Source organism: Alternaria viburni, assembly GCF_023758015.1.
Source record: "Alternaria viburni strain BMP 2772 chromosome Unknown scaffold_27, whole genome shotgun sequence".
NCBI classification, from domain to species: Eukaryota; Fungi; Ascomycota; class Dothideomycetes; order Pleosporales; family Pleosporaceae; genus Alternaria; species Alternaria viburni.
The window spans coordinates 509101-528144 of NW_026055796.1; the positions used below are offsets into that span (position 1 = coordinate 509101).

Sequence of the window (19044 nt, forward strand, 5' to 3'; positions counted from 1 at the left end):
GTATTAAGATAGCTTTTCTTCTTAGAGGTAGTAGTTAAGCGCTTAGTATTAGAGCTATTTTTATATACTTTTTTTAATAGTATAGTAGATTATATACTTCTCTAAGAAGCTTAAATAGTAACTTCTATAAGTTTATTAGAGTTATTATAGCGTAGGTAGTACTTATTAAGTTTATTAGCGCTTAGACTACTCTTAGAGGTATTACTAGTAGAGAAACGCGTTTAGCTAGGTATAGTTATAGTATATAGAAAAGATATAAAAAAAGTAATTAGTAAAATAAAAAGAAAGTATTATAGAGTTAATAGTAGAGGTAAGAATAGAATAAGAAGTTAAAGGTTAAAAGGTAGAAAAAGTTTATAAGTAGTAGAGGCAAATATAAGCTTAGCGTAACGTAACTAGGCGCTAGTAGCTCTATACTCTACTTAGCGCGTTAACTCTAAATTCTTAAACTATTAGTATTTCTATATTATTACTATACTATATACTCTACCTACGCTCTATATCTATATAAGATTCTATATTATAATATTTAGCTTTTCTACACGTTATAATATAGCGCTACTCTTTTTTATATCTTAGCTTTATTATCTATAGCTAAATTCTCTAGCTATTATCTTCTAGTTATAGACGTAACTTTATAGAATTTTTTAAGTACTATATAGCTTAATAAAGAAGTCTCTAACTATATTATTTACTATACGCTATAAGTTACTATATATTTCTACTATCTATCTAGGTATTTAGGCTACTTATTACTATTAAGATTACTAGAATTAGGCTTTTACTCTACTATTTATATTAATATTATATTATTCTATACTCTTAATATCTATCTAGCTATTTAGATATAATACACTCTAAAAGTTCTTAGTTACCTATCTTATTTATAATTAGCTATTAAGATTTAGCCTAGAGTATATATATTAGAAGAGAGAATTTAACTCTTTTACTCTACTAGTAACTTTTTTATTAACACTACCTCTATACGCGTATATTTTTACTTCTAATATAACTAGATAGCTAAATAAAGGTATTTAGCTAGCCTAAAATACTAGAAATTATAGTAGAAGATATACTAATATATTTCTATATCTAGCGTCTTCTCTACTAGTGCTACTTATCTCTATTACTAGCTACCTTACTCTTACCTTAGAATATTATATCTTTCTAGATAGCCTACTCTCTACTTAGACTACTTCTATTATCTTTCTACTTCTTTCTTTTTAGATCTAGAGAATATTACTAAATATTCTCTTATATACTTTTATATAACTTAGCCTTTTTAGACTTATTTCTAGTTTATAAAATCTATTCTAGACTACCTCTCTAACTACTAGACTTCTTTCTCTACTCTATCTATATTTATATTTCTAGGCTCTAATATAGTATTTATACTCTAGCTCTAAGTATCTAAGTTTAAGATTATATTATAGTTTATAGGTTTACTTCTAAGTCTATATTCTATAATTTATTTACTTTATTTCTAAGTATTTAGCTAACCTTTAAAATTATATATTTAGACTTTTATAATACCTAGCACTAGTTTTTATAATCTACTTCTTCTATTATATTATAGAGTTTTATTCTATTAGTCTAACCTTAAATCTAATTAATCTAAATATAATAATATTTAAGAATAATTAGAAGCTTTATCTAGTTATAAGAGTAAAGGTTTTAGTTAGAGAGACATTAATATAAGCTTAGATAATTCTATTCTATTAACTAAGAGCTATATTACTATAGACGCTATATAGATTATTTAAAATATTCTTAGTCTAGTAAATTATATTAAGAGTAATATTATATTAGATTCTAATATAATAGGTATAGTAGAGAAGACTAAGAAGAAACTTAAGGCTATAAATAAAGATAATTCTAAGCTAGATACTAATAAGGTAGAGATAGTAGCTATAGAAGAAGATAAGAACTATATAGCTAGTACGTTTAATAACAAAAATCTTAGTAAAGAAATACTACTTAAAGAGTTAGCTACACTAAGGTAAACTTTTTTTCTTATTAACTCTAATCTAATTAAAAGCTATATATACTCTAATAATCTAATAAATAAAGTTCTATATTATACTAAAGACTTTAAGATATCTAAATTTAAAGTAGTAGTTACTTTCTACGTTAATAAATAGAATATTAGTAGAGAGTAATAGGTTAATCTTATAAATATACTTAGTCTTCTTAAGAATATTCTATCTAAAGTAGCTTATCTCTCTAAGTAGGTTAACACTATAAAGTAGATACTAGATAATTAACTACCTCTTCTATCTATAAGAAGCTAAGAACTAGAGCTTAACTAGACTCTTTTACTAACTTACACTAATAATAAAGAGAAGATAATACTATTTAATATAAAGCATTTCTTTAAATATTTTCTATAATCTTAGACTTTAATAAGCTACGCGTATTTTAGTATAGCGTATTTTATTAATAAGCTATTAGAGTTCTAGTATTCTTAATTCTAGAGTAGATCTAACTAGACTATAAGTAGTTAATTTACCTATGTATAGAGTAGTAAATATATTAGATAAGTTATTCTAGCCTTAGATTTTGTCTAGTATTATAGCACTATATTAAATAGTAGAAAGTTTAGCTACGTTACCTTTATTAGTCTTAATATAACTAATAGCGCTAAATAAGATAGAATATATAAAGAGGTAAAACTCTCTATATAGCTAATCTATATTAAGAGTTAACTTAAAGAGACGCTATAAGCTATTATAGATAAAGCTTCTATAACTAACTCTATTAGCTTTACTAATAATAAGATTTTTTTTATAGAGAATAAGCCTAATATATAGATACTATAATTAGCTCTTATCTATACTAAGCTACTTATACATCTTAACTACTACTATATAACTCTAATACCTAGTAACTCTTTTCTTTACTTAATATACTATATTATTTAATATATTATTTTATATAACTCTATATCTATTTAGCCTCTAGCGCTTACTTACCTACTCTATAAAGAGTTAGAACTAAAGATATATAGCTAATATATAATTACTAGAAATCTTAACACTATAGCTAAAATAGTATAGTCTTTTCTATACACCTTATTTATTAACGTATTTAGTTTGTACTAGAATATATATTATCTAATATCTAGAATCTACGCGTAATTTACCTTTATAAATAAGCTTAACTATAAATATTAAATTAATATATTTTCTATTTTATTAGCTTCTTTTACTATAAAGTAAAAAGACATAGTTAATTTAATAATATATCTAAGAGAACTAGAGACTAGTGTTAAGATAAAACTTAATAATAAGTTAATAGTTATAATATACACTCTCTACGTTACTTATATTAGTAATATACTATAATAGTAGGTAAATATAAGCTGTAAGAACTAGAAGATAGAGTACTACTACTAGTTATATCTTATCTTCTCTAAGACTAACTAAGATATTAATATTAACTATAATATTATTATATATAGTTATTACTACTATAAGATATAGCGCGTTTATAATAAAGTAGAGAAGATATTATAGAAGAACTATAATAATACCTTCTAATTACTTAGTCTTAATAATAAGTCTTCTCTATTATCTTATATTTATAAAGCGCTATATATACCTATTATATTCTTTAGTAATATAGCTTATAGCGAATTTAAAGAGATAGCTTACTAGATTCTTAATATTCTCTTTATAGACTTATTAAAATCTATTTTCTATAAGATATTTACTACGTAGTTTACTACTATAACTCTACCTCTAATATAGGCTTATATCTAGAATATCTATTAGTATATTAGCTTTTTTTTAATATAAGAGTTTAGTAGAGCTAGTATAATTACTCTAGTTACACTATAGTAATAGCTTAAGAATATTTACTTCTACTCTAAGGTTTTAGCTACTATTAAGTAGATTCTTAAGTACACTAAGAATACTTCTTCTTATACTAGTATTAATTTTATTATCTACTACTATATAACTATTACGTAAATAAATGTAGTTATTATAGAGCTATATATAAGAAAGAAAGACTAAGTAGAACTACTATCTCTAGTTATTAAAAGCTAGTAGAGAATGTAGAATCTTATTAATATTACGTTTCTTACTTCTAGTAAGGCTATTTACTTTATATCTAGTATAACTTCTACTACTAGACTAACTATTATACTTCTTAGTTCTTTAAACTTAACTCGCTATAGCTTACGTAAGTAAACTCTAACCTAGAGAGCTTAATATATAGATAAGTATAATAACTCTAATATAGTAACTAGTAATAGAGATATTAATTTAGATAACGCTTTGTTTAGAGATAAGAAAAAGATATACGCTACTATAGTAGGTAACGCTTTCTAGAGAAAGAAAAGTGTAAAGTCTAGCTAGAAGAAAAAGTAACTTAATACTTTTAAGAGAAAGAAGTTTATACTAAATATTTATATAATTCTATACGTTATATCTATAGTTAAAGAGTTTAGCTTAGTAAGAAACATAATAATATAGAGTAGAGAGAATAAGTATAAGTAAGTATTTTCTTAGTTACTACCTTATCTCTCTTATCTATTCTTAGTAGCTATTAGCTATATTATTTATACTATAGTTATAACTATAACTTTTATAAAAATAATAGCTAATATTCTATAATAGAATCTTTAAAGATAAAATTACTAAGATAAATTATTATAACGCTATAGTTACGCTTTTTAAATAGAAGTAGTGTAGATAGACTATCTATCTAGTGTTAAGTAGTGTATATAATATAAGCTACTCTAAACTAGCTAGTTGTTTAAGTAATATTAACGCGTATTACCTATTACTTCTCTACTATCTAACTACTTTTAGTACTTAGCTTAATTACGCGCAAGAGAATAGTAATATAGATAGTTAATATATATAAGAAGATAAAGCTTATAATACTTCTACTATTTAGTTATAAATTATACTAAAGTCTCTTTATATACTAGCTAACTCTATTCTCTTAGTCTATACTCTCTATAAGCTACTACTAAAATATCTATTTATCTAACTATTATAAAACGCCTATTAAATTAACTATAATAAACTAAATATATATACTTTTAATTATAGTCTACTTTACTAGACTTAGTACTTAAAGTTTAATAACTTATAAGTTAGAGTTACTATAGTATAGATATAAACTAATATTACTTTAGAAAGCGCCTTTGCATAGTTACTACTATAATATCTAGGTTTATCTAGGTTTAAAAAAATATAATTAGTTAAGTTACTAGAATATTTATATATCTTAGAGAAGGCGTATACTAGATATTTATAGTTCTTAATGTTATAGAGAGTAACTTTACGTAATAAGATATTATTAATAACTTCTAGAGTCTAAGTATTAATAGTAATAAAATCTTATTTACTCTAATCTTTACTCTCTCTAGAAACTATCTAATTATTAGTTTTCTAAGTATTAACGCTCTTCTAATCTAGGTAACACCTATAATTAAGCTAGATAGCTTTTAGTTAATTAATTAAGATATCTACTATATATAGTATCTCTTAAATATTACCTAAGTATAGATACTACTTAATAGTTTAGTATATAAGAGCTTAAGTCTTAATATAATATATATCTTTCTTTCTTAACTTTATTCTCTTCTTCTAGAACCTTCTACACTAAGCTAATTACTTTTACAGCATCTACTAATATAAGCTATATTATCTATTATAATATCTTACTCTTCTATATATAAGCTATAGACCTAGATAGTAAAACTTTCTTTAGTTAAGAACAAAAGCTTAATAATAGGTGCTTATTCTCTACTCTAGATAATAGCTTTAAGAAACTACTATTAGTAATAGTTACGCCTTAGACGCTAAAGTAGTTTTAATATAACTAGTATAGTATATCTTTATAATAGAGATATAAAGTTATAGCTTTTAATTTTTAAAAATCTACTATAGGTAATAGAGGTTTAGTAGTAATACTAGAGACTAACTAGACTATTACTAAGGCTAATATTATAAAATAGCTTTTAGGTTATAGTAGTAAATACGTAATACTTTATAATATATTACATTATTACTTATTAAACTATAGCGTAATTAGCGTAATATCTCTAAGATTATAATAGTATTATTATAATATTTAGAGCTTTATAAGTGTAAACTCTATAATATATAGCTAAAGAAAGAGCTATACTACTAGCGCTATAGTAGAAGATATAAGAATATAAGCTAATAATTATTACGTCTTTAGAATTATATATAAAAGTAATAATTAATAATTAAGATATATTAGTTAACTTCTAGGTATATTATCTTAACTTAGAGTAAGAGAAGTAGGCGTAGTAGTTAGAACGCGCGCTCTACTTATAGCTATGTAATCTTTTATATATATAACGTAATATAGAGTATTATACTTTATATAGATAAGACTAAAACTTTATTTCTTTAGTATATTTATATTCTTATAATACTAAAAGATATATCTAAATATATTAGATCTCTAGTATATAATTTAGTGCTATTATACTATTCTATCTATTACTACTCTTTTCTTTATACTAATTCTATTATCTATTCTACTTTACACTCTATATCTTATAGCTAAGAAAGACACACTCTAATAAAGATATTCTAGATACTTAGATTTATTCTATTCTCTTCTTATAGATATATCTACTATCTTTTAATATAGTAACACTAATATCTAATTATTAATCTAATACGCACTTTATAGCTAGCAAAGCTAAGATATTAATTAACCTAGCCTCTTTAATTTACTACTTCTAGAGTAGAAGACCTAGCGTAGCTACTACTAAATTCTAATTATTACGCTAAGTAGTAAAATATTCTATATCTAGTAAGAAAATATAGGCGCGTAGTAAGCTAATATATAATAAAATCTAGATCTTTATCTAGTAAAATAGCTGTTAATATACTAAACTAAGGCCTAAATTACCTAAGGTAGGTACTTTTACTACTACCTATAAGCGTATTAACTAGTATAATAGGTATTAAAATAACTAAGTCTAACTTAATACCTATTATTAGTTATATTTTCTATAGCTTAAATTAACTAAAATATATACCTTTACTATTACTATTAAGCTAAAACTTATAAAAATAAAGCTTAAAATAGCTAAGTCTAACTTAGTAGCGTCTATTTAAATAGCTAGAATATTAAAAATATAGAAATAGCTAAGTTTCTAGAAGCTAGAATATATAGATAGATATTCTAATATCTAAGTAGAAGGCTAACTAGACTACTTTTCTCTAAGTCTAGCTAAACCTTCTTTAGCCTAGAATATCTTCTCTTTCTTAGCCTTCTTAAACCTACTTATTACTAACTTTTATACTTCTTTTATAAATTCTCTTAATATACCTTATTATCTACTAGTATTCTTACTAATATAGACTTATAATCTTATAGTAAATTCTAACCTTTTCTAATCTTTTCTAAGCTAGCCTAAATCTTACTAGCTAACTTTAAGTACTCTATATTTCTTTATCTTTAGCTAGAGTCTAACTCTTATCTTAAGTAAGGTTATTAATAATAATATTCTCTTTCTATAGATATCTTTCTACTATAATATTATTAATATATATAACTTCTAACTATAATATCTTATACCTAAGACTTTAACCTTATATTATATATCTCTAATCTAGTTTATATATCTAGTAATAGCTTCTATACTAAAGGTAACTTATATATAGATAGATTAATAAAAGATAGAATAATAGTATAATAGGTATAGCTTAGACTTATATAAAGAGTAATAATAATATAGTAAAGTATTAGATAATAGCGTAATAGGTGTAGCTTAGATTTGTATAGAGAGTAATAAGAATATTAATAAAGTAAATAGTAATTTAGCGTAGTAATTACAGCTTAGATTAATTAAGTAGATATTAATTTAACTAAAGAATATTAGTATAATTTACTAATTAGATATTATACTAATAAAAAAGAAAAGAATAGTTATACTTAATAAGTAAAATTAAGGTATTAATAGATTTATATATCTTAGACCTTTACTTTCTTAGCTAGTAGACTAATAGACTTTATAGCTACGCTAGTAGTAGACTACGCTTATTAAGGTTAAAGTAGTTTACCTAGTATATTAATTAAGAATAGAGCTAGAGAAAAGAAACTCTTCTTAGAAGTAACCTTAGCGTTATTACTATTCTTATTAGTCTTAGTCTTATACTTATAAGAAGTAGCTACCTTCTTAGTAGTAGTAGACTATAGAAGGTTAGTAAAGTTTATTAAGTTATTACTATTACTTACCTATATATAGTAGAATATTATACTACTTCTTATTATGCTAGCTAAGTACTACTTCTTATTAGTAGTAGCTCTAGCTAAAGTAATTACAACCTATATAGATATATAATAATTAGATAATTAAGCTTATATAAGCTGCGTCTTTTACTTATAAAGTATTATAGTTTTTTTAGAAGTAACCTTAGTATTATTACTATTTTTATTAGTCTTAGCCTTTTACTTATAGAGTATTATAGCTCTATAGAAGGTTAGAGAAATTTACTAAATTATTACTATTACTTATCTACGCATAGTAGGTAGAATATTATACTACTTCTTATTAGTAGTAGCCTTAGCTACTAAAGTAACTATAATATATTAGATAGATAATAATTAAGCGCTATAGTTACTATAACGTAAGAATATTATTTCTAAGCGTCTACTACTCTATAGTTATAACTTATATCTAGTAGTTAATAATAGACTATTAGCGTATACTTAGCTAGGCTACTAAAACTAAATATTATTAGTATATATACGTAGTATTATTAAAAGTAAGAACTTATAGGTCTTAATAGTTTTATTCTCTAGATTCTCTTTAACCTTAGAAGTAGGTAACTTCTTCTTTTTCTTTAGGTAGCTATAATCTTTCTAGATATCTAATAATTAAGCGTATTATTATTATTATTATTATTATTAGTAGTAGAAGTAGATATAAAAGTAAAAGAGATAGAGGTAAGTAGGTAGTAAGTAGAGATTTATAGCGCTTTAGAGTCTATACTTATATTATTAGCTATTATCTAGACGTAATAAAAGTAAAGGTAAGTATAGTTTATAAACGCTATAGTAATATATATAAGGTTATCTAATACTTAGATAGTAAGTAATATTTCTAGCTAATAGAGTATAACTATAGTATAGACATTTTAATAGCTATAAGAATAGTAAGAAAAGAAATAGAAAAGTATTATAATAATAGTAATAGTAATAGTAAGCTATACTAATAAGTAATCTAGAAGCTCTACTATAGTAGATATTTACTATAGTAACTACACGCGTTTTAGTAAAATATAGTATTATTATAATTAGCTACTATAGTAGCTATTAGTAACTATTTAGATATAAGTAAAGTAAGTAGAGATAAGATAGTAGAATAATAGATATAGCTAACTAAACTAGAGCTTTAATAGTTCTATACTAGATCTATATACGTTAATATTAGTACTATAAAATACTACTCTAACCTTTCTTTATCTAGAAAGCCTATCTTAAATTAACTAATCTACTATATAACGCTAATATATTCTAAGTACACTAGCTTATTTATACTAAGAATATATTTAAATAGACTAGTTTTGTATTTACTATAGTATACTAAGCTCTCTATCTCTAGTTAGTATAATAATATCTTTTAGCTCTAATAATAGAGATAAAGCAAAGCGCGCACTTAATATTAACACTAAGTTACTTTTCTTATAGAGTTTACTACTTATAATTCTTTACTATAATCTCTATTTATATATATATAATAAGCTTTATAGAAGCTAAAGAAATAACTATAACTTTATTATAGGCTTAGCACTTCTAATAATATATTTAGTACTAAGTATACTATAATATTATCTTATATATAGTAGAAGAGTAAATATAGGCTTACGCGTTTTTAAGTAGAGATTATTTAGACTTAGAACTATATAGTATAATATAGTAGTACTAGTGTATTATTATATAATATTATAAAAGTAATATAATATAGAAGGTTAAGTAGTATTATAATAAGAACGCGCTAGTCTATAGTAGTAGATATAGTCTAGAGCTAGAGTAGTGTAAGTAAAGTCTTTTATAACTTTTAAAATATAGAGAAAGTAGTATAATAGAAGTATTACTATTCTTATTATAGTTATAAGAGTAGAAAAGAGCTAGTAGGTATACGCGCCTATAAATAGGCTAAATCTCTAAGTAGAATAAGCCTAGAATTAGGTACCTAGAATACGTAAGTAATGTAATAAATTAAATTAGGCTTTAAAATCTATTAGCTCTTATTATAATAATAAAATAGTATTATAATCTTAATTACTATTAGCGTACTCTATAGATAATAGCTATATATTATAGAATAATATATATTAAACGCCTATTTATCTACAAAACCTACTTATAATACTTTTATAACTATAATTAATATTATAGAAATTATTAAGTATTAGACGTAATTTACTCTTTAATATATACGTAATAGCTATTAGATATTAATATTTACCTAATATACTATTGTGCCTAGACATCTAATAGCCTACTAACATATATTTAACTTAATATATATTATTAACGTTATAGTAATAAACAAACTTTATAATTATTAAAATTTGTTATAGTTTAAGATTTAATATTAAGCCTTGTTGTTATTCTGTTAGCCTTACAGATCGCTATCGCGTAACCTAGGTTTAGCGGTATAGTAGTTAGAACAAGAGGCGCGTGCTAATAAGTCTACGCGAACGCAGCCGGGAGTTAAGGAAACTGTCTAGGTTAGGTGTTGCGGTGCGGCTTGCTTCTAACGGTACCTAATTTTTAGTAGACTTTTGAATGCATTGTATGCCTCAAACCCACCTTCCTTGAAGACTCCCATTAGTGTGACTGTGCAAACGTGACAGGAATACTTACTACCCTTCTACGAGCATACTTCTCCAAGCATACTCCTACTACCTAATACCCTTGATACCCTCAACACCCTTACATAGAAAAGTAACATCCCCCACCGCCCCTCCACCTCCCCTCCTCCTCCCCGCCACCTCCCCCACCCACCCTAGATGCCTCGTATCCGGCTGAGCTTCTGCACACTTCACTAGGCGTACCGGCTTCTCAGCGGACAGGCAAACACCAGGTACGATGGCGTCGCTGAAAGGTCTGGCCGCGAACAAAGTCAGCTCAGGCCGTCATTGTGACAGGTCGTTGATTACATATGGCGGCGCATGCTGGCTGTCGCGATGCGTTGCGTTGACACCGCGCAGTCGGCCAGCCATGCGCGCAATCCCGATTGTTGTGGCTGAACGCATGAGTCCTGCGACCGAGGACTTCCGGACCGCAATTGTTGCTGCAAATGGGGTATCCGGTATTGACTGCGGATGTGACAGCGGACGGGCCGATGGAAAATGCTGAATGTGAGATGGACGAAGGTGGTTGAATTCGGGGGGCACATGTATCACCACGGAAGGAGGTCGTGACGTCAACCGTTATCTGTCGCCGGAGCGGGTGTTGCCCGTCGCTATTCGCATGGCTGGGTATAGCTTGAATGATGCTAAGCATTACTTGGGGTATATCATACTACCGTTGACATATCATTTTGCTGCAGGTGTGTGTCACGTATCGTGGTGAGCGACTGCCCAGGTGGCTCTCGCTTCCTACGGTAGCCGTGGAGGCTGTTCTTACAACGCTGCACGCGGCGGAACCGTCAATAGCTATTCCGCACCCAGTCAATGGAAATACCACAAATCGTCATGACACATGTTGACGATCCCTGTTCACCGCCTCAAACCCGCATCTGCGGATGACACTCCTAGATGTATGCAATTACTAAACGACAAGGGCAATAGACATTACTATAGAGTTAACGAAGCCGGGTTGTGGCTAACATGCCCCGGGAGAACGAGCAGTCAGTCAGGCCACACTCCAACCCCGTTTTCTGTTAAACCAATCCGAGGATACTACGGTGCCATACCATACAGCTCCTAAGAAAGCAGTCCCTCGCGCTTTCCACCAGCCCTTTTAACTTTGCTCGTTTCCACAAACCCACCAAAGAGTACAGCAATACAGCATCGATATTCCCGCCAAATTCCAGATCCCATCATTACCCTTCCATCCCCATTTCCCCCCGAAGAATATGCCCATGCCACTTACAGCAACTCTTACAAGTAACCTCCAAACACGGCTGCTCATACGTAATCCTATTCTGCCATCCTCCCTTCTTTTGTCTTTTCGGTCCGCCGTAATGGAAGCGGAATAGCTTTACCTTGCAATTAGTAGAAGTAGGCTTGTTCTTTACAACTCCACAATTGTTCGTCTGCGGCGGAGAAGATAGTGCAGGTGCTAGGCAACGTAACTTGAGGGTCAGCTTCCGTGGTGCGTTGTTTGTTGTGTGTAGCGGGGTTGGCGGATGGTAGGCGTTCCATATGTGTGCTGGTATCTTGACTTTAAGGCCTGTTCGGAGGCCTGTTCGGTTTGGACAGCTGGGAGCTTTGGGCTGGGGGGCGGGTTGGTACTCATTCCATATGTGCTTTGGTGTTCTGATCTTCAGTCCCATCATGTCTGTAATCAGGTCGGTCATTGCGATCCTTTCGCTAGGACGTCGGTTGGCTAGGCGCATTTGCTCTGTTGTCAAACTTGCTGTTTCCTTCATTTTCGTGACGCGACAACAAATAAGTTGCCAGCTACGAAGTTTGTTGGTGTACTTGTTGGTCCTTGATAGCCTGGACGTGTGCGGCAAGCGAGACGTTGATGAAAGCATGGCTGCCGGAACAAAGGTGTTTCGGATTGTTGAGATGAATGCCATTGTCTTGACCATGATCAGACGTCTTTCTCTAATGATAAACCACGTAAATGCTCATGATGCGATGCTGAATGCTAGAAAATAGGATCAAAGTCGCGTGAGAACAATCGTCTACTCGTAACACTGGTCCCAAAGGCCACCACTCCTCGCAAAGCTCTGGCTCTCCACAAATTTACTCAAGGTACACCTTCCAAACTTGTCGCCGCCGCAAAACTCCAACGGGTGCACGCGGTCGTTCACAATGACACGGACCGACTCTTCCTTCGCATGTCTGCACTGCAGCTTCTCCACGTAGAGTCGGGCTGCGAAAGGTACACTCCACGCTGCTGAATAGCCATGCGTCTTCTTTGTATCCTCAATTGTGGTGTTCGACAGCGGTTTCGTTTTGTTGTATAGACCAAGCGCAGCTAGAACACCGCTGATGTCGTTGTCGTGGCTGAAGTCGGCGTACACCTTGCGGTCGAGCGGGAACGTCTTGGGGTCGGAGTCGAGCGTGCGGTTCGTGTTGGTGTTGTCGTCGACAGGGTTGTTAGTCAGACGCGCCAACAGCTCGTTGACGTAGCCGACGCCCTGCGTGGGACCGAGCGGGTTGCCGACGCTGTATCCGTAGTACTTGCCCAGCGTCTGGAAGTAGTCATACTCGCGCCATTCCTTCACCTTGAAGATCTTGCAGAAGTCGGACAGCTTTGCAGACGGGTGTGCTAGTGTGTCGAATGGACACATGTCCATCAGATAGATGATGGACGTCGCGCTGAGGTTCGTTCCGAGAGCTGAGTTGATGCGTTCTTGGATGGGTGGGACGAACATGTCGGCCCAGACCTGCTGCGCCCTGAGTCCGAGACCGTGGTGTGGGCCGCCTTCGAAGGCGGGACAGACGTCGTGGGAGAGGGTGTTGTTCCGTGTCGGGCCTTCTGGGATCACCACGTCGATGTTTCGCGGCTCCTCTTTCAGGGACTGCGCAACGCCCATAAGCCACTTTTCCGCAGACTCGACCACGCGATGCTGGCCCCCTGACCGCACGAAGGGTACGTTCCCGTTGATCAGCTTCTGATACCGTTGGTAGAAGTGCGCCCCGGAGTTGACCATCTCCTGCCGTCCAGCATCTGTCAACTCATCCGCACCCAGGGTATAGTCATAATCCTTGAGGAACTCGAATTCCTTCGGGTAGGTTGTAGTCGTGTTCTGTATTTCGGCTAGGAGGATGTGGTACGCGATCGATTTGCCTAGTGTTGGGTCGCGACCGCCGTGGCGGGAGAGGACGTTCGCAAAGGTGACTTCGCAGCCCTTGGGAGGAGCTACGTCGATGTCTGAGGGAACCGAATACCAGAGCGAGTATTGCCCCCAGAAGTGCGATTTCTTGGGACTACATCGGTAGCCTTGGTCGATGGTGTCGCACGACTTCTTGGGACGAGAGAAAGTGAAGAGACTGGCGGTTGTCAGCTTTGCGTGCTCCAGCATGTTGGTGCTTCGTACCCATGGACGCAATACAGGACCACACATGCGCCAACCACGAGAAGAACCCGACGCCCAAAGCCCTTCGGTCGCTGTTCGCGTCGAGATCTGTTTGAAAGAGGCTCCTTCTCGCTCATTGGGAGCGGAGCATAGTCTTGCGAGCGATTGTTGCGCATCCTGTTCCACGCCTGCGTCATCTAAGAGATGGTTTGGTGACGGTATACGATGCGAGTGGCATTGACGCGCTGCGTACTTCGGCACTGACGTATGGCCATCATGGTGTTTCGGCAGAAACCGTGACCGCCAAGCCGACGCCCGGGCCCCATCCTCAAACTCCGCCAGCACTCTTCAATCCATGCCTTACACTCGCTGTCATCTGATCTCGTCACATATCTCCAAGCCCATCTCCAAGAACACGCTCTTGACGCGCAATCTCCGGCTAGATACGGTCGCGTCCGCTTGCCGACACCAGTTAGGCCTGTGTGCAATTGCGCGATGTAACGCCGTTTCGTCAGCGCGAGATAGTCGTCGCTATGGCGCCTGATTGGCTTCTACCCCATGTTTTGGCCCCTGTGGACACCACCACCGGGCCTCTTATCTGTGGATGAACCACAAGTAAGCATTGACAAGCTTCCACCGACCTGGTCGCCATGCCTGTTCGGTGCAGCCGACGTCAATGGCCGCATGGCTAAGAGCACGGCTTCGCGCATCCTTCCGGATCGCATCTTCACGTCCATGTGTTTATAGAGACTGTCTGCTCCGTCGTCAGCTTCCTGTCATTGGTATCACGTCGCGCGGACCCGGTGGCTACCTGCATACGCCATCATGAAACCCGCTGAACGGCACACGCTGGACGATGAAGCCCAGTTGCAGGCTCTCGGACACAAGGGCGAGCTCAAGCGCAACTTCAGTCTTTTGTCTATGCTTGGACTCGCTTTCGCCATCTTGAACTCGTGGACCGCGCTTTCGTCTTCAATCGGACTGGCTTTGCCATCTGGTGGCTCTACAAGCGTCATCTGGGGACTTGTAACCGCCGGCATCTGTAATCTGTGTCTGGCCGCATCGCTGGCCGAGTTCCTATCAGCATATCCTACTGCTGGCGGACAGTAAGTACCTTCAGTCAGCTTTCGCATCATCAACTCACGCATCGCAGATACCATTGGGTTGCCGTCATTACCCCGCGGAAATGGGTTCCCCTAGCCTCTTTCATCACCGGCTGGATCAACGTATCCGGATGGCTCGCCTTGACTACCTCCGGCGGCCTCCTTGCGTCCCAACTCATTTCCGGTCTCATCGCGTTGTTCCATCCCGAGTTCACGCTGCACGCATGGCAGGTCTGGCTGATTTACGTCGCTTGGACTCTCATCGCCTTCGTCATCAATGCGTTCATGAACAACCTCCTCCCCTACGTTAATCGAGGCGCATTTATATGGTCCATCGGCGGGTTCGCGATTGTCTGCATTACAGCCCTGGCATGCTCATCTCCTAACTACGCCTCCGCCGAGTTCGTCTTCACCGAGTTCATCAATGAGACGGGCTGGCCTGATGGTGTCGCTTGGCTCTTGGGCTTGCTCCAGGGCGGTTTCGGACTTACCGGCTACGATGCTGTCGCGCATATGATTGAAGAGATTCCGAATGCGTCAGTCGAGGGCCCGAAGATCATGATCTACTGCGTCTGTATCGGAACTGTCACCGGCTTCATCTTCCTCATGGTCCTGCTATTCGTGTCCGGCGGCGACGCGGAAGCCATCATCTCTGCAGCTCCTGGCCCACTTCTACAAATCTTGTACAACGCCACAAGCAGCAAAGCTGGAGCCGCATGCCTCTTGATGTTCCCATTGATCTGCATTCTCTTCGCGGAGATTGCCATCATGACTACCTCTAGTCGCATGACATATGCATTCGCTCGAGATGGTGGCCTTCCATTCTCCAGGGTTTTCGCCAAGGTACATCCACGACTCGGCCAACCGCTCAATGCTCTGATCCTGGCTGCGACCCTGACCATCCTGTTTGGATTGATCTTGATCGGGTCCAGTAGCGCTTTCAACGCCCTCATCTCATCATCAGTCGTCGCCTTGGGCGTCAGCTACGCCATTCCCGTCGCAATCAACGTCTGCCGCGGCAGAAAGATGCTTGGACCTAGGTCTTTCGTTCTGCCTGGACCCTTGGGCTGGATCGCCAACTTGATCGGCATCGCATACACAATCATCACCACCGTTCTGTTCCTCTTTCCTCCTGAGCTCCCTGTTTCAGCGTCCAGCATGAGTAAGTTCCAGTATGAGTGTGCTTGGATCTCACTAATAACGCTAGACTACTGCGTCGTTGCTTTCGGCATCATACTGTTCATCAGTACCTTCCAATGGTTCATCGACGGGCGCAAGAACTTTACTGGACCGCGGGCGGATGTCGATCTTGAAATCTTGGAAGCTATGCAGAGCAACGAGCCAAACGGTGCTTCGCTCCAGCATTCCAAAGTCCCTGGTGACGATATCAGCAAATAGATGAAGCGGCCGCATATAGCAATATTGCATGTCTATACCCTTGCGCAATGCAATGTGTTTCCTGTCGCAACAAGTCTGGATCCCGCTCCGTCACGACACATTTAGTGAAAGCACGAACTAACTCTCCCACAATAGTATTGACACAACGTCATATGCAAGAGTCGAACCGCCACATTCACTATTCTTGGTATTGTTATTGATGGCGCTAAAGCTTCCGCGCCTAATGCACCATATCTCGACCTCTTGTTCACAACACTGTTCCACTCTCACTACCCTTTCCGATACGCTTTCCACGCACATCAACCCTATCGCAGACATAGTTTCACAAGAAAGCCACTCGCCGATAGCAAAGATGTTTAATCCCATCCGCAAGCTCTTGAGTTTCTGGAGCGCCGCCGACGCGAGCGTCACCACATCGTCCAACGACGCATCAACCAAGGATGTAGCGACTGAGAGCACTGCGTACCGCGCCGCCTGCAATCATGCCGCACCTCCTACACGATACGCCAGCGGCGAGTTCAACACCACACCGTCTCCGCCGCCCAATGCTGCGCTATCCGCATACCTGTTCTCACAAGTGAAGAACACCAACACGTCTACATCGAGAATTAGGGTTAACATCCCGCCACCGCCCTTTCCCATGTTTAGTGCGCCGACTGGCAACGCGAACAGCGACTCTTCTACCGCATCGGACGACATCGATATGCCAGATGCAACACCGATGTCACCTCTGACACCTCCAAAAACACCTTCCCGTGATGGTGATGATATCCGACGTTCGGTCGAGACACCAACCCAAGAAGACGTTCACGGTGCAACGGCTGAAGACGATGACACTAGCGAGTCGCGCAACGACACGACCGCACCTCCATCTCCGGAGCGTGACAGCCGTACTCCTTCCCCACCACCGCGCCAACAAGACCGCCAGCCTACAACACCCACATCAGAGCCCGCACCAACCTGGCTAGACGAAATCGTCATCGAAGAAGACACCCCCGAGAACGCCCTCCCAGTCGGCTACATGGGCACCTTCCGCGGAAGCCGCCACTTCATCCCCGAGTACCCCGGCATGAAACGCTGCAGCAACCAAGTCACTCACCTCCTCCTCTGCGGCCACTGGATCGCCAGCACCGAGCCCTGCGGCGCCAACTGCAAGAAGCAAGACCACAGCCACAAACAGTTCAAATGCCCAACCTGCAACGACATCGTCCGTAACATCCTCATGGGATCTTTCCAACCCGCGGACTCGATGAGACTGAGGGAGTTCAGGAAGCAGAAAGATATCAAGTTTCTGGCTTGCTGTGTCGAGGCGGTTGTGAGGGCTGCACCGGAAATTAAGAATGGGGTTACGGAGGCTGTGGCTGGGTTTCTCTGCACGGATTCTGGGCGGGAGTGTGAGGGGGCGGAGAATCCTGATCCGAGTGGGAATGATACTATTGAGGAGATTGTAAGGGATATGCAGGAGCGGCATGAGCGGAAGCAGCGTGAGAAGAGGGCGAGAGAGGAGGAGGAGGAGTTGAATATGCATGAGAAGAGGGCTAGGGATGAGGATGCGAGGGATGGGAATACCGATAAGGAAACACGCTCGAACGGGGATACACCGGGGGGTCGTAAGCATGAGCGAAACGACGCATCCGCGGGTGAGAACGAGACGCAGGATACTTCACCTCCTACCAACAAGAAGCGCAAGACGTCCCTGGAAACCCACCGCGAGCCCATCACACCATCTACCCGCGGCACGAAGCGTCGTTCCCCATTCTCTCCCTCCTCATCACCTTTCTCCTCCTCCTCCCCCACCGCCTCACCCTTCGCCTACCTCGCCAACTCCAGGCCCCCCTCCCCACCATATCCATCACCACCACCCCCGAAGAAGAGGGTCTTCGAGAAGCCCGATCCCGCGTTCGGCGAAGCCAGCTTCGTCATCGCGCCGCCTCATGTCGTCGGACCGCTTATGCGAAAGCGGCATGCCGATGTTTATGTTGAGGGGGATATTGAGCGGGAGAGTAAGCGCAGGAGGAGTCAAGAGAATGAAGTGAATGAAGTGGAGGGTGAAAGGGGAGGGGAGGGGATGGGGAGCGAGAGGATGAGGGCGAAGAGTTTTGAGACTTTTAGGAGGGCGTGGGATGGGAGGGAGGAGGATGAGGAGGGGGAGTGTGAGTTGTAGGGCGAAGGGATGGATGTGTGGGATAGAGGACGCGGAGAGGTGTTGATGATGGATATCGTTGATGGTTCTGCGGGAGTTCAGTTTGCTGGGAGCGGTGTATTTGCTTGCATGCGATTTTGCGATTATTCTTCTGCGGTTAACAACATTGCGATTTCGAAAACTGTAACGCG

The 19044-nt window shown here is 37.0% G+C and overlaps 3 protein-coding genes across 3 annotated transcripts; 2 read left to right on the forward strand and 1 right to left on the reverse strand.

Moving 5' to 3' along the window:
• Positions 1 to 12868: 12868 nt before the first annotated feature.
• Positions 12869 to 14406, reverse strand: J4E79_009960 (uncharacterized protein; the record flags this gene model as incomplete). The annotated part of the gene is made up of 2 exons (XM_049358800.1): positions 12869 to 14183; positions 14231 to 14406. 2 exons carry the CDS (start codon positions 14404 to 14406, stop codon positions 12869 to 12871), a joined length of 1491 nt encoding a protein of 496 aa, XP_049206903.1.
• Positions 14407 to 15034: 628 nt separating this feature from the next.
• J4E79_009961 (uncharacterized protein) lies at positions 15035 to 16710 on the forward strand (the record flags this gene model as incomplete). Its single annotated transcript, XM_049358801.1, has 3 exons — positions 15035 to 15315; positions 15363 to 16474; positions 16520 to 16710. 3 exons carry the CDS (start codon positions 15035 to 15037, stop codon positions 16708 to 16710), a joined length of 1584 nt encoding a protein of 527 aa, XP_049206904.1.
• Positions 16711 to 17062: 352 nt separating this feature from the next.
• Positions 17063 to 18874, forward strand: J4E79_009962 (uncharacterized protein; the record flags this gene model as incomplete). Its single annotated transcript, XM_049358802.1, has 1 exon — positions 17063 to 18874. The coding sequence occupies one exon, from the start codon at positions 17063 to 17065 to the stop codon at positions 18872 to 18874; it is 1812 nt and encodes a 603-aa protein (XP_049206905.1).
• Positions 18875 to 19044: the final 170 nt, after the last annotated feature.